Consider the following 22,639-nt stretch of genomic DNA (forward strand, 5'->3'; position numbering starts at 1 on the left):
ACAAGCCACCACACAGTGCAGCACAGAGGAACTATGCAGACCAGAGGAAAATCACCTACTCTGTATTCAAAAAGAATGGGTACCCAATGAACACAGCCTGGTGATTTCTCAGCAACAAACCCAAGCAAGCAGACAAAACACATCCAGAAACCCTAGCCACTCTCCCCTACATCAAAGACATCTCAGAAATGACTGCCAGACTACTCAGGCCCTTGGCGTCATAGTAACCCACAAACCCACCAACACACTAAAACAGCAGCTAATGTACTTAAAAGATCCTATACGGACAACGAGCAAAACTATATTGGACAAACAGAAAGAAAACTAGCCACCAGGATACATGAACACCAACTAGCCACAGGACATGACCCACTCTCACTAATAACCTTACATACGGATGAGGAAGGACACCACTTCGACTGGGACAACACATCCATCCGAGGACAAGCCAAACAGAGACATGCACAAGAATGCCTCGAAGCATGGCATTCCAACCGGACCTCTATCAACAAACACACTGACTTAGATCCCATTTACCACCCCTGAGGAAAGGAACAGGAAATGACATCACCACAGGAAACGACATCACCAACTCAAGGAAACCTAAACACATAAATAGAAAGCAGGCCATACCACCAGTGCCTCACCGGAGGCTCACTGATAATGTTACCTAGCATAGTGACAACATGTCTGAAAATGAACCTACCAGCTCAGTGAGCAAACTTACATCCAGAACCTTATCCTGAGCTACAATCTTCTCAAAACTCACTAACTTCCTACACTCTCTGGATTTTTGAAGGCCTCCCTTGTTTTTAATGTGTTGAACCTAACACATGCTTCTTTCTTTTTCTTTATCTTGCTCTCAAATGTTTCATTTATCAAACTCTCAAAATTTACTCAAACTCTCTTCCTGGGAACCTTATAAAAATTTCCATATACCATCATTTCTGAATACATTGTAAAACCTTAAGAGATCAACTGTGACCAATTTCCATAAACTTGAACCCAAAGGTTGCTTGTAATCAGAAGTGAAGTTCCACCATCAGTCTACAGCTGTCCATACTTCAACATTGGTGACAGGAAATCCAGTGGCTGTAAGAAGTCATCACCTTCTATCCTTTGTTTCCAGACCCTTGGTTCACAGGGAGCCTTTTCCTCTTTTTGCTTTTTGTTTTATAAAACTGTTATCTCTACAGCGACTTGTCTTTTTGGGGTAAAAACAATGACTGCAAATGCTGGAAATCAGTCTAGATTAGAGTGGTGCTGGAAAAGCACAGCAGGTTAGGCAGCATCTGATTCCTGATGAAGGGCTTTTGCCTGAAACGTCGATTTTCCTGCTCCTCGGACGCTGCCTAACCTGCTGTGCTTTTCCAGCACTACTCTGATCTAGACACTTGTCTTTTTGAGCTGTGTGACTGTGTTTGTGTGTGAGATTAGGCCAATATATATAGCTCATGTGTTAACCAGAGAATGAAGTCTGGTCAAAATAAACAGATCATTTTGAGTTCATTAAAGAAGCCTCCTGGATATACCTTCTTGAAAATATTTCCTCATCAACCTGTTCAGAGGTGTATTACAGAAATGTATTACAGAGGTGTATTACAGAGATATATTACAGAGATGTATTACAGAGGTGTATTACAGAGATGTATTACAGAGGTGTATTACAGAGATGTATTACAGAGATGTATTACAGAGGTGTATTACCGACCTCTGGAGCAAGGGACCAACTTGAACCCAAGTGTCCTTGCTCAGAGGAAGGATACAACCACTGTACCACAGGAGGGAGCCCTTTATGTGACCAATGCGGTGGTGCAGCTTGATTGCACCTCCTGTACCAACTGGAACATCCTTTGGAAGCTCGGCATGGGATCTAAGGTGGAAACAACATGAAATTGGACATGGAGTAATAGAAATTGGTAAATAATAAAAAGAGAGGCACCAGATTTCTCAGCAAATCAAAACAATATTGGAAATGGCTAGAACATTCTGACAGGTGCAGGAACTACCTGTGACCGGTTTACAATATTTAATGAAAGCTAGGCTGGTGAAATTGACAAAGCTGTTCAAGGTAGAGGTGTCTGAAAAACTTACGCAAGCTGAGACAGCTGAGGTGTAACAATCAGGAGTGATAGAAATGTAAGAGGGACCAGTTGTTTCAGGAACCAAGTTATTGCAGTTAGTTGTGTTTGAGTTATCATTAAAGCAGATTAAACATGAAATACTGAAGCATCTTGAAATAGAAAAGGAATTAGAAATGAAGAAACTTGGAAGTGAAGAAAAGAAGCAAGAAAGAGCATTTATAAATATGGGAGTAGAATTGCAAAAGAGAGAAAGACTGAAACTACTTCTGACATCTGTCCTATATCTATCACCCCTCAATTTTATAGCTTCAAATTGAGGGGTGATAGATACAGGACAAATGTCAGAAGTAGTTTCTTTACTCAGAGAGTAGTAGGGGTGTAGAACGCCCTGCCTGCAACAGGAGTAGATTCACCAACTTTAAGGGGATTTAAATGGTCATTGGATAAACATATGGATGAGTTTGGAATAGTGTAGGTTAGATGGGCTTCAGATTGGTTTCACAGGTCAGCGCAACATCAAGGGCCGAAGGGCCTGTACTGTGCTGTAATGTTCTATGTTTCTATGCTCTATGTTTCTATGTTACGTTTTATATTTCTGTTCTATGTTCTATGTTTCTATGTGTATACGCTCTATGTTTCTATGTTGTATGTCCTATGTTTCTATTTTCTATGTTTCTGTGTTACATGTTTCTATGTTCCATGTTTATATGTTCTATGTTTCTATGTTTTATGCTTCTACATTCTGTGTCTATGTTGTATGTCCTATGTTTCTATGTTTTATATTTCTATGTTCTACGTTTCTGTGAAGGAAATACCAGCTTTAATGAGATGTCAGGTGCAGACGAATGTTCTGATGTTGAGAAACCAAGCCGTAAGCAAAAGTCCAAAAGCCTTGCTCAGGCTTAGGGCTGTGGAGGCAGGTGGAAGCATTCTATGTTTGGTTTGATAATGTAGCAAATTAAAAAGAGTCATAGAGGCACAGAGATGTTCAGCATGGAAGCAAACAGGGCGACACAGTGACTCAGTGGTTAGCACTGCTGCCTCACAGCACCAGGGACCCGGGTTCAATTCCAGCCTCGGGTGACTGTATGGAGTTTGTACATTCTCCCCATATCTGTGTGGGTTTTCTCCCACAGCCCAAGGAGGTGCAAGTTGGGTGAATTGGCCATGCTAAATTATCCATAGTGTTCAGGGATGTGTAGGTTAGGTGCTTAATCAGGGGGAAATGTGAGTAATAGGGTAGGGCAATGGGTCAAGGTGGGATACTCTTCAGAGGGTCAATGCGGACTTAGGCTGAAGGACCTGTTTCCACACTGTAAGGATTCTATGATTCCTCTATGAGAACCTTTGTTCCAACTCGTCCATGCCCACCAGATATCCTAACCTAATCTAGTCCCATTTGCTATCACTTGGTACATATCCCAGTAAACCCTTCCTATTCACATACTGTCTAGATGCCTTTTATATGTTGCAATTGTACCAGCCTCCACCACTTCCTCTGGCAGCTCATTCCATACACGCACCACCCTCTGAGTGAAAAAGTTGCCCTTTAGGCCCCTTTTATATCTTTCCCCTCTCACCCTAAACCTATGCCCTCTAATTCTGGCTCCACTACCCCAGGGAAAAGAATTTGTCTATTTATCCTATCCGTGCCCCTCATGATTTTATCAACCTCTATAAGATCACCCCTCAGCCTCCAACACTCCAGGGAAAACAGCCCCAGCCTGTTCAGTCTCTCCTGATAGCTCAGATCCTCCAACCCTGGCAACATCCTTGTCAATCTTTTCTAAGCCCTTTCAAATTTCACAACATTTTTCCTAAATGAAGTGATTGAAGGTACCAGCAAAGCAGGTTGACAAGAAGAGCTTGTGAGATTCATGCATCACAATCGGAGGTTTCTATGGGTTATGCCACTATTTTAAAAAGGTTATTCTGTGAGTTAATTGCTGATGCACACAGGCAAACATTTTGAAGCACGAGGATATAGCCTGGACACATCCACATTGAATTGGAAATGATAACGCAAACACCTTTGACCATTGGATATGGGTTTTGAGAGTACATACCATGGATGAATTTCATGGGAAGATTTCTCTCTTGGAGGAATTAAAAACATCACTTCTTCTAGAAATTCAATTTCATGTTGAAGACTGGAGTTGTTTTCCTCACAGCAGAGAAGATTGAGATGTACAAAAGTATAAGGGGCATAAAAAGGATAAACTGGAATCCTGCGATAGGGTTAGGGTTAAGGTTAGAAACCCAAAATGGAGGGATCAGTGATGAGGGAGCATAGATTTAAGGTAAGGGGCAGAAAATTGAGAGAAATGAGGAAAAAAAATATTTCACCCAGAGGGTAGTGGGAATCTGGAACTCACTGCCTGTAAGGGAGCTGGAGTATTTAGATGTACACTTGCAATGCCAAGACATACAAGGCCATGGGTCAGGTGCTGGCAAATGGGATTAGAATAGTTAGGCATCTGGCAGACACAGTAATAGCTGATGATGAACTGAATCCATGAAATTAAACATTTTCCCCATTACTCCCATAAACATCCAGAAAGGAAAGCGAGGAATCAGGGAAGATCTGGCGAGTTTTTGCTTTCATTGCAATGTATTTTTTGTGGGCGGCACGGTGGCACAGTGGTTAGCACTGCTGCCTCACAGCGCCTGAAGACCCGGGTTCAATTCCCGACTCAGGCGACTGACTGTGTGGAGTTTGCACGTTCTCCCCGTGTCTGCGTGGGTTTCCTCCGGGTGCTCCGGTTTCCTCCCACAGTCCAAAGATGTGCGGGTCAGGTGAATTGGCCATGCTAAATTGCCCGTAGTGTTAGGTAAGGGGTAATGTAGGGGTATGGGTGGGTTTCGCTTCGGCGGGTCGGTGTGGACTTGTTGGGCCGAAGGGCCTGTTTCCACACTGTAAGTCTAATCTACTGGGACCCTCTTCAGGTCAGAAATGAAGGAGGGTGCTGAGATTGGAGCTGAACATAAAGGCCTCAGTGTCTCACAAGAACATGAGAACTAGGAGCAGGAGGAGGCCATTCAGTCTGCTTGTGTCTATTCTGCCATTTGATATGATCATGGCTGATCTCACCTTGGTCTAAACTCCACGTTCCTGCCCTGGTCTCCATAACGCCTCAACGCATTACTAATTAAAAATCTGTATCTCCTTAAATTTACTCAATGTGAAGACAGATGTAAAATTATTGTTCAATGTCTCTGTTATTTCCCCATGATCTATAATACTTCCATTTCTAAGGTTGAACATTTACTTTAGCTACTCTCCTCCTTTTATTTACTTGTGAAACATTTCACAACCAGTTTTTATAGTTCTGGCTAGTACTCTTCTAATCAACTTTTGGTTATCCTTTGCTGATTTTTAAAATACTCCCCAATCTCAATGTTGTGACTATACTTTGCACTAGGTCCTTTTTTTAATTTAATATTGTCCTCAACTTTCCTGACTGTGCCTTTCCTGGCGAGTTTTTGCTTTCATTGCAATGTTTTTTTGTGAACATTTTGAACAATTTCTTTAACCATTTTCCCACTGCCTATTTGCTGTGATGCACTTCAGTGTCATTGCCAGTTATCCCTTCAGACCTCAATCACTGGTTTTAAGATTCTTGAAGACAGTGAGGACTGCAGATGCTGGAAATCAGAGTCTAGATTAGTGTGGTGCTGGAAAAGCACAGCAGATCAGGCAGCATTCGAGGAGCAGAAGAATTAATGTTTCGGGCAGAAGCATCGTTTCCTGATGAAGGGCTTGTGCCCGAAACGTCGATTCTCCTGCTCCTTGAATGCTGCCCGACCTGCTGTTTTCTTCCAGCCCTACACTCTCAGTTCTGATCTCCAGCATCTGCAGTCCTCATTTTCTCCCAAAGTAGTGTGATTCTTGTTAGTTTTGTAGCATATTGTTCTTGGATTCTGTTGCAAAAATATTTTATAAACCCATCTTTGAGACCACTTTGGCCAGGGTTATTCATCCAGTTGATAAGAATCATAAATCCCCACAGTTGTTTTATTGTCTTTGCTAGAAACTTCGATTATATCTTGTTTTGTGATGAAGTAACTTCCTGATAATGGTTAAGTTCTAACTGTCTCCTGGTCAATTCTGATGTGCTGTTTAAATTGTTTTTCCTGCAGGCTCCAGGACATGTTAATGGCTTGTTGGGAAATGGGTCCTTATCTTCAGATTGATCCTTTGTCCCCTTATGGCAAAAATAAATCTTCAAGGAAGCTCCCGCCCATCAGTCAGGGTGGCCATGATATTCCATTTGCGACACCTCAAACTAAACTGGACTTACTGAAATGTCAGATCCAACAGAAGTTGGAGCGAGAGAAACAGGTGAAACTTATGGCCATTTACAAACAGCAGTATCAGGAAGCTCTGTATCGCCTTCGAACCACCTACCTCGTGGAAGCTCACTCGGGGTCCTACAGAAATCCCGGAATCTCTGAGCAACTTTCAGCTGATGGGTCACATGTGCAATCTCCGATGTCAGAGGATCAGGATTTAGGATGGACCCAGGTTACTCTCGGTCCACAAGGCAAAAGGAGCGCTGGCATTGACAGAGCTCACCCTCTGAGGCCCATCGATCGGAGACACTCAGGACTCAGCAACGTCTTAAACTTTGAAGGAGAGACCCCTGATTGGAGGAGTTTAATACATTTGGATGCCCCCATGTGGCCAGCTGTTACATTCAGACCATCACCACCTAAAGCACCAAGAAGCAAATGTCAGTCCAACTGGTCACAGTTAAGGAGCAGGGAGCGGGGTATGGAACTGAGAACATCAGAAGATTCAACATCTCCAGTCCAACCTCATCAAAGGAGCAGCCAATGTCATAACTCAACCTTCAGTAAAGGGCAGGAAACCAGAGAGCTCCAAAACAGTCAGCAAAACGACAGAATCAACATAGACGTTGAGATTTCTAAGAAAGAGAGTCTTATTCAAGGAAGACTGAGGAAAATAGAAGAGGAACTGAGACTAATTCAGATGCAAAGAGATGAAACAGACGAAGAGACGGAAGATCAAAATATGGAGGAATCAGTGACAGCAGAAAGAGGGGTTATGGAAAGAGAGAGATCAGAGAGAGAGATGGAGGGGTCCGGGAGAGAGAGATCAGAAAGAGAAAGAGAGAACTCAGGGAGAGAGAGTTCAGGGAGAGAGAGGTTGATGAGAGCAAGAGAGAAGCCAGGGAGAGAAAGTGAGAGCTCAGGGAGAGAGTGGTTAGAGAGAGAAAGAGAGTGGTCAGGGAGAGAGAGATCAGAGAGAAAAAGAGAGATATCAGGGAGAGAGAGATCAGAGAGAGGAAGAGAGTGGTTAGGGAGAGAAAGTGAGAGCTCAGGGAGAGAGTGGTCAGAGAGAGGAAGGGAGTGGTCAGGGAGAGAAAGTGAGAGCTTGGGAAGAGAGAGGTCAGAAAGAGGAAGAGAGTGGTTAGGGAGAGAGTGGTCAGAGAGAGAAAGAGAGAGCTCAGGGAGAGCACGGTCTGAGAGAGAGAGGGAGAGTTCAGGGAGAGAGAGGGAGAGTTCAGGGAGAGAGAGGGAGAGTTCAGGGAGAGAGAGGTCAGAGAGAGAGAGGGCAAAAAGAGAAAGGACAGCTAGAGAAAGGGAAGACAAAGAGAAAATGTTGGAATTAGAAAGAGAAGCAAAACACAGACAGAGAGATATAACAGAGAATGTAAAAGATGTTGACCATAGAACAACAAAAAGCAGCAATGAAAATTCATACAAGGCGAAAATTAGCAACCAATATAAAGGGAAGGAACTAACCGAAGACAGCTTTGATGGCAGCTCCTCAGATGAATACAGTGATCATTCAAATCCATTCGCAAATTATAAAGAGATTGCAAATGAAGAAAAGAATGACACAAAGGATGATACTGATCGTACAGCACAATACAGTAACTCAGTAGAGAATGAGAGGACAGAGTGGAATGGACATTATTCACCAGAGGAGAAAGCCCACTGTCCTTTCTGTGGCCGAAGGTTTGTTCTAGACCGCCTCGACACACATACAGAAATCTGTAAGAAAGTTTACAAACGCAAACGGAAAGTCTACGATTCAGCACAGAAGAGAGCGAAAGGAACTGATTTGGAGAATTACCAGTGCTCCCACAAAGTCATCCCAGCACCGGTAAGACAAGGGCAACTCCTGAACCACCAGCCTGCATGTGGTTCATGGGTAATGGGCTCCTCTATCCAATCTTCACTCCAAATTCACTTCCGAGGCAACTAGGATTCATTTGCAAGGGAGTTGGGAATCTGAACAAGCACCTTAACACTAATATTGTCACAGGAAGGTGTCTCAGTGCTGTGGGGTTGGCACACTTAAAGCAGGGTTTGGCTGGGAAATGGATACAAAGGTATAGAAAGGCAAGGTAACGCTAGAAATAGAGAACAAAATATGAACTGAGTACATAAAGTCAAGAAGATAAGGGTGAGAAAATAGACAAGATGGAAGCTGCTAACTGAAACAAAAACAGAGTTAATATTTTTGAGTCCAGTGATCCTTCTTCAGAACTGGTCACTGGACCTGAAACGTTAGCTCTGTTTCTCTCCACAAATGCTGCTAGACTTGCTGAGTTTCTCCATCAATCTCTGGTTTTATTGCAGATCGTCAGCATCTGCAGTTCTTTGTTTTACCTTAGCTTTACCTTAGGAGGACAGGACAAACAACAACATTCCAGTTCACATGGTCTTCCGGTGGAGTGGGTGGGGCGCGGAGTCAGGAAAGGAGATACAATATTAGATAAACAATTACAGCTGTAAGGATGGTTGATCTATTGCAGGTTCATCAAATGAGGAATGTGGGTTGAACTGGGGAGTATTAAAGGGGCAATCACTGCTGGGAGTGTACTCCCGACTCCCTAAACAGTCATAGGATACTAGCAAACCTGGAGGGAAATCTCTGAGAAGGACATGATAACAAGGACAGCAATAGGAGGGATTCTGACCAGCCGAATATTAACAGGAATAAGGTCAGTATAAAAATTGAGAGGGTACAGAATTCATGACATGATCAGGAGAACATTTTGTAGTTAATCCCTCTCAAAACCAGCAAGAGATGGTTTGTGACTTTGCTTCAGGGAATGAAGCTGGGTATCAATGGGAGAGCATTTCGGTAACAGTGACCATAATAACTACAATACCTTAGAAACTACAATAAATCCTGGCCTAGCCATCCCACACAACGTTAAAAATTGGGAAAGGCAAATTTTACTAAAGTTGAGATGTAATTTTACAGAAGTGGGTTGGAAAAATCTATCCAAAAGTCAATCAAACCGGAGCAGTGGAATACATTCAGGAAGAAATATTGCCACAGATATCCTGGCACATAATGGGTGCAAAGATTCCAATGGTTCAGATTCACCTCAGGACCTTTACACGAACCTTGATGAGAATTGTGTACAGGCCTCTAAACAGTACTCAGGATGTGGGGAAGAAAACAAATCAGGAGATAGAAAAGGCATATAAGAAAGGCACTAGTGGAGACTGCAGTATGCAGGTGGACTGAGAAAATCAGGTTGATAGCCTATCTGAAGAAAGAAAATTGTGGAATATCTACATCATAGCTTTTTGGAGCAGCTTGTGGTAGAGCTCACTAAGAAACAGGCAGCTCTGGATTTGGTGCTGTTTAATGGGACAAACTTGATAAGGCAGCTTAAGGTGAAAGAATCCCTAGGGGGCAGCGACCATAATATTAAGGAACTCACCCTGCAGTTTGAGAGGGAGAACCTGGAATCGGATGTAACGTATTACAATTGAGTAAAGGGACTACAAAGACATGAGAGAGGAGCTGGCCAGAGTTGATTGGAAGGGGAGCCAAGGCGGGAAGATGGTAGAACACCAATGGCAGGAGTTTCTGGGGGTAATTCAGTAGAAACAGCAGAGATTCATCCCAAGGAAGAAGAAACATATGAAGGGGAGGATGCGACAATCATGGCTGACCAGGGAAGTCAGGGACAGCATTAAAACAAAAGAATAGGCATACAGTGTGGTGAAGATTAGTGGGAAGCCAGAGGAATTAGGAAGCCTTTAAAAACCAGCAGAGGACAACTAAAAAGCAGCAAAGGGGAGAAGATGAAACATGAGGGTTCAGAAAGATTTACAAAGATGTTGCCAGGGTTGGAGGGGTTGAGCTGTAGGGAGGGGTTGAACAGGCTGGGGCTGTTTTCCCTGGAGCGTTGGAGTCTGAGGGGTGACCTTATAGAGGTTTATAAAATCATGGGGGGCATCTAAAACTAGAAGGGATAGGATTAAGGTAAGAGGGAAAGAAGTAAAATGGACAACTTCTTTCACCCAGAGGGTGGTACGGGTATGGACTGAGCTGCCAGAGGGAGTGGTGGAGGCTGGGATAATTACAACATTTAAGAGGCATCTGGATGGGTTTATAAATAGGAAGGATTTGGAGGGATATGGGCCCAGGTGCTGGCAAATGGGACTAGATTAACTTAGGATGTATGAGTTGGATCAAAGAGTCTGTCTCTGTGCTGTACATCTCTATGACTCTCTGAAAACCCCAAGATGTTGTGTAAATATATAAACAGCAGCAGTAAGAAGCTTTGAAGGAGTTTAAAGGTAAAATATGTAAAAGACAAGGTTCAGTCCACTGTCTGCACCAACCTGCTGATACTAGTCACTTGGCCGCACATTGGGCTCATCGCCTTGAACTTCAAGAGCTCATCCAAGTATTGTTTAAAGGTTGTGAAGTTTCCCCTCCAAGGTGGGGCATTCAGATTCCTATCATCCTGAAGGCTTTTCCCCAAATCCTCTCTAAGCCTTTCACCTTAAAATTATGCCCCTTCTTACTTACTCTTCAACTAAGGGGAGCAGCTGCTTTCTATCTACTCTGCCCATGCCCCTCATAATCTTACACACCTCTAACACATCGTCTCTGAATCCTCTCCACTCTAAAAAAAACCTGAGCTGATCCAGTCTGTCTTCATCGCTAAACTGCTCCATTCCCGGCAACATCCTGGAGAATCTCCTCTGCCCCCCCTCCCCACTCCCCTCCTCCAGTGTAATCCCATCCTGCCTATAGTGTGGGGACAACTGCCCACAGTCCTCCAGCTGTGGCCTCACCAAGGTTCTGTCCATCTCCAGCATCACCTCCCTGCTCTTCCCATCTATACCTCAGCTGATAAAGGCAAGTATCCCATACACCTTCTTAACTACCACATGGACTTACCTTGCTGCCTTCAGGGATCAGTGGACAAACTCCCCAAGATCTCCATGTTCCTCTGAGCTTCCTAGTGTCCAGTCATTCTCCTTTGTCTTGTTATTTCTTCCAAAGTGCAGCACCTCATATTTATCAGAGTTAAACTCCATCTGCAACTGATCTGCCTGTGTGACCAATCATTTTTTTATCCTCCTGTAACCAAAGACCATCTTCACTATCAATTATTTTGCCAATCTTCATTACATCCGCAAACGTGGTTATCATCTCCTCCCCAAACCATATCACAAATGGTAAGGGACCCTGCACTGATCCCATTGGTATGTCCCTGCTCCAGTCACACAACCTGCTATCACCATCCACTGGCTCCAATTTGGATCTAACTTGCCAAGTTACTGCTAACCCTATGGGGTTTTATCGTCTTTATCAGATGTCCGTGTAACACCCTGTCAAAGGCCTTGCTGAAATCCACACAAACCACATCAACTGCACGACTTACATCCACACACCTTGTCCACTCCTAGAAAAATTCAAACTTATGAAATAGTAAAGAAGAAATGTATACACTGTGGGAAGGTGTCTCCATGGTGGTACAGTGGCAAGCACTGCTGCCTCACAGCGCCAGAGACCTGGGTTCAATTCCTGACTCAGGCGACTGACTATGTGGAGTTTGCACATTCTCCCCATGTCTGCGTGGGTTTCCTCCGGGTGCTCCGGTTTCATCCCACAGTATCAACAAAAATGTGCAGGTTAGGTGAATTGGCCATGCTAAATTGCCTGTAGTGTTAGGTGCAGGGGTAAATGTAGGGGAATGGGTCTGGGATGGGTACGCATCTATGGGCTGGTGTGGACTTGTTGGGCCGAAGGGCCTGTTTCCACACTGTAAGTAATCTAAACAGAATGGTACCCTTGTGTAATCTACTGTCAAGCACATACCGAGTCACACAGCACCCAAGTGTTATACAGTGAGGTCTATATCCACTGTACCCCTGTATTATACAGTGAGGGTTATTTGCCCCATATCCCAGTGTTATACAATGAGGGTTATATCCACCGTATCCCAGTGTTATACAGTGAGGGTTATATCCACCGTATCCCAGTGTTATAGAGTGAGGTCTATATCCACCGTACCTCAGTGTTATACAGTGACGGTTATATCCACCGTATCCCAGTGTTGTACAGTGAGGTCTATATCCACCGTATCCCAGTGTTATACAGTGAGGGTTATATCCATCGTATCCCAGTGTTATACAGTGAGGGTTATATCCACCGTACCCCAGTGTTATACAGTGAGGTCTCTATCCACCGTTCCCCAGTGTTATACAGTGAGGGTGATATTCACCATTCCCTAATGTTATACAGTGAGGGTTATATCCACCGTATCCCAGTGTTATACAGTGAGGTCTATATCCACCGTATCCCAGTGTTATACAGTGAGGCTTATATTCACCGTACCCCAGTGTTGTACAATGAGGGTTATATCCATCGTATCCCAGTGTTGTACAGTGAGGGTGATATTCACCATTCCGCAGTGTTATGCAGTGAGGGTTATATCCACCATATCCCAGTGTTATACAGTGAGGGTTATATCCACTGTATACGAGTGTTATACAGTGAGGGTTATATCCACCATACCCCAGTGTTATACAGTGAGGTCTATATCCACCATACCCCAGTGTTATACAGTGAGGTCTATATCCACCGTACCCCAGTGTTATACAGTGAGGGTTATATGCCCCGTACCCCAGTGTTATATAGTGAGGTCTATATCCACCGTTCCCCAGTGTTGTACAGTGAGGGTGATATTCACCATTCCCCAGTGTTATACAGGGAGGGTTAATATCCACCGTACCCCAGTTTTATACAGTGAGGGTTATATCCACCGTATCCCAGTGTTATACAGTGAGGGTTATATCCACTATATCCCAGTGTTATACAGTGAGGGTTATATCCACCGTACCCCAGTGTTATACAATGAGGGCTATATCCATCGTATCCCAGTGTTGTACAGTGAGGGTGATATTCACCATTCCCCAGTGTTATACAGTGAGGATTATATCGACTGTATACGAGTGTTATACAGTGAGGATTATATCCACTGTATACGAGTGTTATACAGTGAGGGTTATATCCACCATACCCCAATGTTATACAGTGAGGTCTATATCCACTGTACCCCAGTGTTATACAGTGAGGGTTATATGACCCGTACCCCAGTGTTATACTGTGAGGTCTATATCCACCGTTCCCCAGTGTTGTACAGTGAGGGTGATATTCACCATTCCCCAGTGTTATACAGTGAGGGTTAATATCCACCATTCCCCAGTGTTATACAGTGAGGGTTAATATCCACCATACCCCAGTGTTATACAGTGAGGGTTATATCCACCGTATCCCAGTGTTATACAGTGAGGGTTATATCCACCATACCCCAGTGTTATACAGTGAGGGTTATATCCACCGTATCCCAGTATTATACAGTGAGGTCTATATCCACTGTACCCCAGCGTTATACAGTGAGGGTTATATGATCCGAACCCCAGTGTTATACTGTGAGGTCTATATTCACCGTACCCCAGTGTTATATAGTGAGGTCTATATCCACCATTCCCCAGTGTTGTACAGTGAGGGTGATATTCACCATTCCCCAGTGTTATACAGTGAGGGTTAATATCCACCATACCCCAGTGTTATACAGTGAGGGTTATATGCCCCGTACCCCAGTGTTATACTGTGAGGTCTATATCCACCGTTCCCCAGTGTTGTACAGTGAGGGTGATATTCACCATTCCCCAGTGTTATACAGTGAGGGCTAATATCCACCGTACTCCAGTGTTATACAGTGAGGGTTATATCCACCGTATCCCAGTGTTATCCAGTGAGGGTTATATCCACCGTATCCCAGTGTTATACAGTGAGGGTTATATGCCCTGTACTCCAGTGTTATACTGTGCGGTCTATATCCACTGTACCCCAGTGTTATACTGTGAGGTCTATATCCACCGTACCCCAGTGTTATATAGTGAGGTCTATATCCACCGTATCCCAGTGTTATACAGTGAGGGTTATATCCACCATACCCCAGTGTTATACAGTGAGGGTTATATCCACCGTACCTCAGTGTTATACAGTGAGGGTTATATCCACCGTATCCCAGTGTTATACAGTGAGGGTTATATCCACCGTACCTCAGTGTTATACAGTGAGGGTTATATCCACCGTATCCCAGTGTTATACAGTAAGGGTTATATCCATCATACCTCAGTGTTATACAGAGCATCCGTTCCTCCCTCTAATGGTAGTGGTTTTGGGTGGTGGGTTTTGCCTGAAATGTTGTTTGTGACTCTCACTGTTGCTTTCCCCCCTCCCCCACATTGCTCCTGTGTCTAACTGCAAAGAGAGTGAACTGGAAGGTGAGGCATGATGCTTTCATCCGCATGTTGCATGCGGCCCAGCAAGCTGAACTTGAAATATATCGTGGGAAGAAGCAAGCAATTGCAGCGGCCTCCCCTTCTGTCAACTCCGACTACGTCCAGTGTCCACACTGCAGCCGTCGCTTTGAACCCAACGTGGCCCAGAGTCACATCCCCAAGTGTAAAACACTGAGGAGCCGACCAACTCCACCCAAGAGGTAACTCAGCTGATCCACTGTTGGAGGCTGCAACATCTGAAGAGAGCAGAGAGTGAGGAATTGGACTGGACTGTGGTGTGGGCGCGATATCAAGGGGAGAGGGTGTAGGGCAGAGTTTATCATATTCTATCTGGCTCATTACTTTACATAAATAAAATATGAATTATCATGTGAAAAATGCATCAGGAAGTGAATAGTCTTCAAACTGCAACCTCTTTTCAGAAAACACTCACACATGGATAATTAATCGGTCGTATTGATCAGAGGTGATCAAAGCTCTGAGACCTGGCAGAGGTTAATGTAACGCTCTGAATTCAGACACTAAAACACAAGGCAGAAGGTGACCCCTGGTCACCATTCCACAGACCAATCACTCCTTGTTACCCACAAAATCTTCATACACAGCCCCCTGGCTCCAGCTTATCTGCAGCTCAGTTTTCCCACGGCCAGAACAAACGACTGTGTAAATGAACCTTGTCGAGCGCCTTACTGAAGTGGTAGATCACATCTAGCACACTGCCCTCATCAATCCTCTTCTTCAAAAAACTCAATCAAGTTTGTGAGACATGATTTCCCACGCACAAAACCATGTTGACTATCCCTAATCAATCCTTGCCTTTCCAAATACATGTACATCCTGTCCCTCAGGATTCCCTCCAACGTGTTTACCACTGACATCAGGCTCACCGGTCTATAGTTCCCTGGCTTGTCTTTACCGCCCTTCTTAAACAATGGCACCACGTTTGCCAACCTCCAGTCTTCCGGCACCTCACCTGTGATTATTGATGATACAAATATCTCAGCAAGGGGCCCAGCAATCACTTTCCCAGCTTCCCACAGAGTTCTAGGTTCTGACAGCAGACCTGTGTATTTCTGACAGCAGATTCCGTTCCAGGTTGTTGGTGAAGGCAAAACTTGCTCCATCCTTCACAGCCATCTTCTGAAATGTAAAGATCCAGAAACACAGACTACTCTGGCAGCCGCTGTCACGAAGTATGTAAGTGTGAGGCTCAGGTACTGGGAGGTTTCAGCTGCCCAGTGAGTCAGGTGTCACGTAGGGTAGGGCTGCAACATCCAAACTCAAGATGACAACAGGGCCTGGTACGTGATGGAATGGTTAGGATAGGTCAGGGTGGGTCGGAGGTATTGGGTCCTGAGGGGCAGCTGTGGGCTAATGAATCAGGTTAGGTCCCAGAGAGGCAGGCGGTGTGCTAGCAGAATGGGGTTCATGTTTGGTTTTCAGGTCCTGAGCATAGGGAGGTCCAGAGGCAGGTGGTGGGGGTGGAGGATTTTGGGGGTGCCCACAGTGGAGATGGGATTCGGGTCCTGGAGGCAGTGGGGGCAGGAGCTGGAATTAGGGGTGTGTGGTGAAGGTGTAGTTGTGGGTGTGTTAGCTAAGTCGGGCATCAGTTCAAGATTTAGTCAGGGGTTAGTCTCGGTACAGTCTAGCTGTACTCAAGTAACTTCATTTAACTTCAACAAAAAGACTCCAAATTCTCTGATTTAAATGGCTCATTTTTTTGAGGCTACAGGGATTGGGGATTGCTTAGAATACTCAATTTCCCAATTAAGCCTTTTATATTCACTTGTGGGGCATGGGTGTCACTGGCTGGGACAGCATTACTCAGCCCTAATTGCCCTTCAGAAGGTGAAGTGAACTATTCCAGTTCATGAGAGGAATGGCAAAGTATTTCCCAGTCAGGATGGTGAGGGATTTGCAAGGGGACTTACAGACGGTGGTGCTCCCAAGTATCTGCTGTCCTTGTCCTTCCAGATGGAAGAGGTTCTCAGTTTGGAAGGTACTTTTTTTTAGATTACTTAGATTACTTACAGTGTGGAAACAGGCCCTTCGGCCCAATAAGTCCACACCGACCCGCTGAAGCGCAACCCACCCACACCCCTACATTTACCCCTTTACTTAACACTACGGGCAATTTAGCATGGCCAATTCACCTGACCCGCACATCTTTGTGACTGTGGGAGGAAACCGGAGCACCCGGAGGAAACCCACGCAGACACGGGGAGAACGTGCAAACTCTACACAGTCGCCTGAGTCGGGAATTGAACCCGGGTCTCTGGCACTGTGAGGCAGCAGTGCTAACCACTGTGCCACCATGCCACCCACTTTGGTGAATTCCAGCAGTGCATTTTATAAATGGTACACACTGCTGCTACTGAGCATCGGTGATGGATGCTTGTGGATGTGGTGCCAATCAAACAGGCTGCTTGGTCCTGGATTCTGTCAAACTTCCTGAGAGCTGTTTGAGCTACACCCATCCAGGCAAGTGGGGAGTATATCACATAGATGGTGAATAGGCTTTGGGATGTCAGGTGGTGAGTTACTTGCTGCAGTGTTCCTAGCTGCTGACTGGTTCCTGTAGTCACTATGTTTTTGTGGTGCGTTCAATTGCATTTCTGATCAATAGTAACCCTAAGGATGTTGATAATGGGGGGTATTAATTGATGGCAACTCCATTCCTGATGAAGGGCTTATGCCCGAAACGTCGAATTTCCTATTCCTTGGATGCTGCCCAACCTGCTGTGCTTTAACCAGCAACACATTTTCAGCTGGGATCTCTAGCATCTGCAGACCTCATTTTTTACCCAACTCCATACACTGTCAAAGGATGGTGATTAGATTGTCTCTTATTGGAAATGGTCAATGCCTGGCAGTTGTGTGGCGCTAATATTACTTGTCATTTGTCAGCCCCAGCCTGGATGTTGTCCAGATCATGTTGCATTTGAACATGGGCTGCTTCAGTATCTGAGGAGTTACAAATGGTACTGAACATTGTGCAATCAGCAGAGAACATTCTCACTTCTGACCTTATGGTGGAGGGAAGGTCATTGCTGAAGCAGCTGAAGATGGTTGGGCCTAGGACACTAGCCTGAGGAACTCCTGCAGAGATGACCTGGAGGTTAGGTGACTGACCGCCAACAACCATGACCAGCTTCCTCAGTGTTAGCTCTGACTCCAACCAGCAGAGAGTTTGCCCCCAGATTCCCATTATACCAGGGCTCCTTGATGCCACATTCGGTTGAATACAGCTTTGATGTCAAGGGCTGTCCCTCTCCCCTCCCTCTGGAATCCAGCTCTTTTGTCCATGTTTGACCCAAGGCTGTGATGAGGTCAGGAGCTGTCTGACCTTGTGGGAATCCAAACTGGGGGTTGCTGAGCAGGTTATTGCTGAGCAGGTACTGCTTGATAGCTCTGTTGATGACAACTTCCATCACTTTACTGATGATTGAGAGTAGACTGGTGGAACGGTAATTGGCCGGGTTGAATTTGTCCTGCTTTTTGTGTAGATGACATACCTGAACAATTTTCCACATTGTCAGGAAATGCCAGTGTTGTAACTATGTAACAGTTTGGCTTGGAGACGGGCAGGTTTTGCAGCACAAGTACTGTTGCTGGAATGATGTCAGGGCCCATAGCCTTTACAATATCCAGTGTCTCCAGCTGTTTCTTTGATGCTTCTCTCCTGAAAGATTATCTAAAACTTGTTGTAAACTCATTCTCTTAGGGGGTTGTGTTCACTTTGGTGTCTGTCTTCGTTTTTATATGTTCAAAGAAGTTCTTACTTTCTGTTTTGATATTACTTCAGAGTTTATTCTAAATGTTGATTGTCTTCCTCCATTATTTTGTGACCATAATTTGATAATTTTAAAAACTTGTCCAATCCTCTTGTTTACCATTAATCTTTGCCACACTGTATGTTGTTTCTTCCAATCTGATGCTCTCCTTAACCTCCCTGGTTAATCAGGTATGGCTTATCCCCTTTCCAGAATCCTCCTTCCTCACTAGAATGTCTTCCTTGTGAGTCATGAACTATTTTCTTACAAGTCTGCCATTGTTCCTCAACCATCTTTCCTACTAATCTCGATTTCCAGTCCAATGCTGTCTTCATTCCTTTGTAATTACCCTTGCTTACGTTTGGCACACATGATTCTGACCCAGGTTTCTCATTCTCAAACTGAATGCTCAATTCTGCCATCTTAAATGGCCTGTTGCTGGCTCTGCTTGTCCCTCCATTTGCCTTGTGCTCTATTCCGTCCACCCTGCCCTGCACTCACTCCAAATAGGCATTCAGCTTCGACATGCAACATTGTGCCTGCAGCAATATGGAACACAAGACAGGGCAAGATCCAAAGTACTTTATTGTGATTACACCTTTATTCTAAATGATTTTAAGCATATAAAATTAGTGTTTTCAGACATGATTTAGCGTTTAGAGACTTTGTAAACCAGATCTGTTGTGGTCAGAAGCAATAAACAGAAGCAGAGAGGAGCTGAGCTAATGTAAAACACAGGGGGAAAGTGTAAGTAACTTCATAAACATTGCAATTCAAATAATAAGCCACACCCAGGATGCTTTTTGCAGGGAATCCTGTGGGAAGCACTATTGCGGAGCTGAAAAATGCATAAAGAGCTGAGTTACAAAAAATTAAACTGATTGCCTGAGAGAATTCAGGGCTCAGGTACTTTGAGGGTCAAAGACAATTCATAACCAAGGGTATGTGACCAAAACCCCTCAGAAACAGAAATCAGGTTTCAAACACATCTCATCATAAATATACTCCAGATCAGCCCTAAACCACCCCCAAACCCCACTCTCAAAAATGATCCTCCCTCATTAACCCTCAATAACTCCTGCATGGTCCCCAAAACACCCACTGCGCAGTCGATACCTCTAACTTGTAAAATCCCTGAACACTTCCCCTTCCAACTCATACCTATCCTCTCCTAAATATTACCTCCATCCCTACTGTTCCAGCATCGCTTGCACAGCCCTAACACTTCCTGCTCAGCTTTCCCTCAATCTCACAGTCCTGACAGCATATTCATTCATCAGGGAAAATATAATCTCTTGAACACAGTATGCTCACACTCAATCCCTGGGAACAGAGTGAACAGGGAGTTGACCTGAAGTAAAGCTCTGAAATCTCGCAATTAATCTGGATTACAGATTACACCACAGACCAACTAATAACCGATACACATTGGAAATCACTGAATGCAAACCTCGTTCAAATGATAGAATTCCCACTGAATCAAACCTTTTCCCATTCACTCCCCATGAACCAAACCTCTTCCCACTCACTCTCGATGAACCAAATCTCTTCCCATTCACTCCCCATGAACCAAACCTTTTCCCACTCACTCCCCATGAACCAAACCTCTTCCCATGCACTCCCCATGAACCAAACCTCTTCCCATTCACTCCCCATGAACCAAACCTCTTCCCATGCACTCCCCATGAACCAAATCTCTTCCCATTCACTCCCCAAGAACCAAACCTCTTCCCATTCACTCCCCAAGAACCAAACCTCTTCCCATTCACTCCCCAAGAACCAAACCTCTTCCCACTCACTCCCCATGAACCAAACCTCTTCCCATTCACTCCCCAAGAACCAAACCTCTTCCCACTCACTCCCCATGAACCAAATCTCTTCCCACTCACTCCCCATGAACCAAATCTCTTCCCACTCACTCCCCATGAACCAAACCTCTTCCCATTCACTCCCCAAGAACCAAACCTCTTCCCACTCACTCCCCATGAACCAAACCTCTTCCCATTCACTCCCCAAGAACCAAACCTCTTCCCACTCACTCCCCATGAACCAAATCTCTTCCCACTCACTCCCCATGAACCAAATCTCTTCCCATTCACTCCCCATGAACCAAACCTCTTCCCACTCACTCCCCAAGAACCAAACCTCTTCCCACTCACTCCAAATACATGAAACTGCCTCTCATTCACTCCCAATGCTGCAAACGTCCTCCCACTCACTGCCAACATACAGAATTCCAATACATCAAACCTTTTCTATTTGTTCTTCTTACAGACTCATCAATATCTAACTTGTAATTCGCTGCTGAACCTAAGAACCCATAATGGTGATTCTAATCCAGCATGCCCACCAATGTCCGTTTAGGCATGTGTATACAGCTGGAGGTTATATAAGGATATGGCTCTATTAGAATCCTAGAACTTGACTCAAACCCTGGATCATGGCACCAGGAAGCTCCAATACACAGCAACTTCAAATCCCGGAGTAAAATAAAGAATCATGGATGCTGGAGACTTGAAACAAACCAACAAAACCAGAAATTGCTAGGGAAACTCAGCAAGACTGGCAGTATCTCTGAAAACAGAAAGCAGAGTTAATCCTTCAAGTTCAATATGGTACAGGGTCATATTGGATATGAAATGATAACTCTGCTCCATGGATACTGCCTGCCTGCTGACTTAGTATCAAATCCAAGAAATTCACTTCAACTGTTTCCTCGATCCTTCAGATTCCTGATGAAGGGCTCCTGCCCGAAACGTTGACTTTCCTGCTCCTCGGATGCTGCCTGACCTGCTGTGCATTTACAGCAACACTCTAATCTTGACAGTTTTCTAGATCCCATGAGTCTACATATTCAGGAGTGAAATCAACCTGGTCTGTGCGAGATCTCCATGGAGAGAGGATTTCTACTCGATACATTTCAGGCAGTGGTGCTCTGCCAGTATTCCCTCTCCACTCAGCAAATCCCCTCTGCACTGGGGAAAACTAACCCAGTAACACGGATTGAGGTGGGATGCCAGTCAGTGCCAGGGACACACCCAGCATATCTTAAACATCGACCCTTCCATTCCACAATTCAACTGCATTGCTGAAACTCTCCACAAGCTTCTCTTTATATTAGGCCTTATGCTTTGTTCTTTCTTCTTGCAGCTCAGTAAATACAACTCCTGCCTCAGAACCTGCAGCTGAGACACACGACCCTTTCCTACCTCTGCCCTGCAGTTAATGAAGAGATCCGGAGAGTTCACGGTGGGGTTACTGTGAGGCATTCACTCTCATCATTGTTACACTCAAAGGCTCTGTAGATATGACTTCTGTGCAAAATGTTCATAAACACTGTTTGGATATAAGGCACTAAATCGTATCGTGGACTGGGCTAAATTCTACTACTTTAAGGCACTGGAAGTTACAAACTGATCCATTCCCAGCATCTAAAATCAAATGGGCATGGACCATTTCTTACAAAGATATACACTTAAGCAATCTCACCTTGTACGCAACTTGGAGTAAACAGGCAAATGTGTTTCAACAGCCCTGCTGGTTTCTCTCAATACCAACGTATATAATCACACTGTCAAACTGCTTCAACCAATGGGTGTTAAATACTTCAATCCTCAGAGCACTGTTACCTTGAAGTAACACCATTCCTATAATTTACCCAATGCTTTCTGTAGTTTCTGCGTGGGGCAGGAACACAGCACAAGTTCCCTGACACTGGCAGGTGCAAAAGGCTCATGCCAGTTTTCCAGTTAAATGGAGCCCAGGGGGAGTGGATGAAAGCTGTGAGTGCTCAATGGCACAGCCATTCAAACTCTACTCAATCTGACAGAAAGTACCAGAAGGAGAGGTGGCTGTAGGACTAGTGTCCAAACTGGAATCTGCTCCCAGCTTTGAGTCCTTGTCTGAACTTGCAGATTGCAGACCAGATGCAGAAATAACTGTGGGATTCACCCTCAGAATGGCCGAATCTGACATCTCTTTCCCATCACTGTCCAATCTTCGGGTTTTCAACTCTTCAATGGCAGACCACAGCCTGTGATTCTCCTCCAGCTGAAGTTGCAACTGTGGACCAAACATGACACGGTTTTATCAGGAGATCAGAAAACTCAGCAGCAGGGGAATGCAAACGGGTACGTGCAGAAAATTATCCAGGGAAGGTGCAAATAGGGAGTACTC

General features: G+C 44.6%; 2 protein-coding genes across 2 annotated transcripts in view; one reads left to right on the forward strand and one right to left on the reverse strand.

The window, feature by feature from the left end:
• Positions 1–6,240: 6,240 nt before the first annotated feature.
• LOC132818241 (zinc finger C2HC domain-containing protein 1C-like) lies at positions 6,241–14,894 on the forward strand. The gene is made up of 3 exons (XM_060829020.1): positions 6,241–7,131; positions 7,816–8,217; positions 14,658–14,894. Exons 1-3 carry the CDS (start codon positions 6,241–6,243, stop codon positions 14,892–14,894), a joined length of 1,530 nt encoding a protein of 509 aa, XP_060685003.1.
• A 4,136-nt stretch (positions 14,895–19,030) lies between these two features.
• LOC132818452 (serine/threonine-protein kinase Nek9) overlaps positions 19,031–22,639 on the reverse strand; it is a 68,449-nt gene continuing 64,840 nt past the window's right edge. Inside the window, exon 23 of the mRNA XM_060829536.1 lies at positions 19,031–22,525. Coding sequence (XP_060685519.1) covers positions 22,277–22,525 — 249 coding nt within the window. The 3' untranslated portion in view covers positions 19,031–22,276. The remainder of the gene's footprint in view (positions 22,526–22,639) is intronic.

The sequence above is a fragment of the Hemiscyllium ocellatum genome, chromosome 8, assembly GCF_020745735.1.
Source record: "Hemiscyllium ocellatum isolate sHemOce1 chromosome 8, sHemOce1.pat.X.cur, whole genome shotgun sequence".
Classification (NCBI taxonomy): domain Eukaryota; kingdom Metazoa; phylum Chordata; class Chondrichthyes; order Orectolobiformes; family Hemiscylliidae; genus Hemiscyllium; species Hemiscyllium ocellatum.

What these genes read in the sequence shown, in the direction of transcription:
- LOC132818241 (XM_060829020.1), top strand. Translation starts at nt 6,241, where the DNA reads ATGGCTTGTTGGGAAATGGGTCCTTATCTTCAGATTGATCCTTTGTCC. An exon ending in ATCAAAATATGGAGGAATCA is followed by an intron (nt 7,132 to 7,815) that starts GTGACAGCAGAA and finishes AATTCATACAAG; the next exon opens with GCGAAAATTAGCAACCAATA. An exon ending in ACAAAGTCATCCCAGCACCG is followed by an intron (nt 8,218 to 14,657) that starts GTAAGACAAGGG and finishes CTAACTGCAAAG; the next exon opens with AGAGTGAACTGGAAGGTGAG.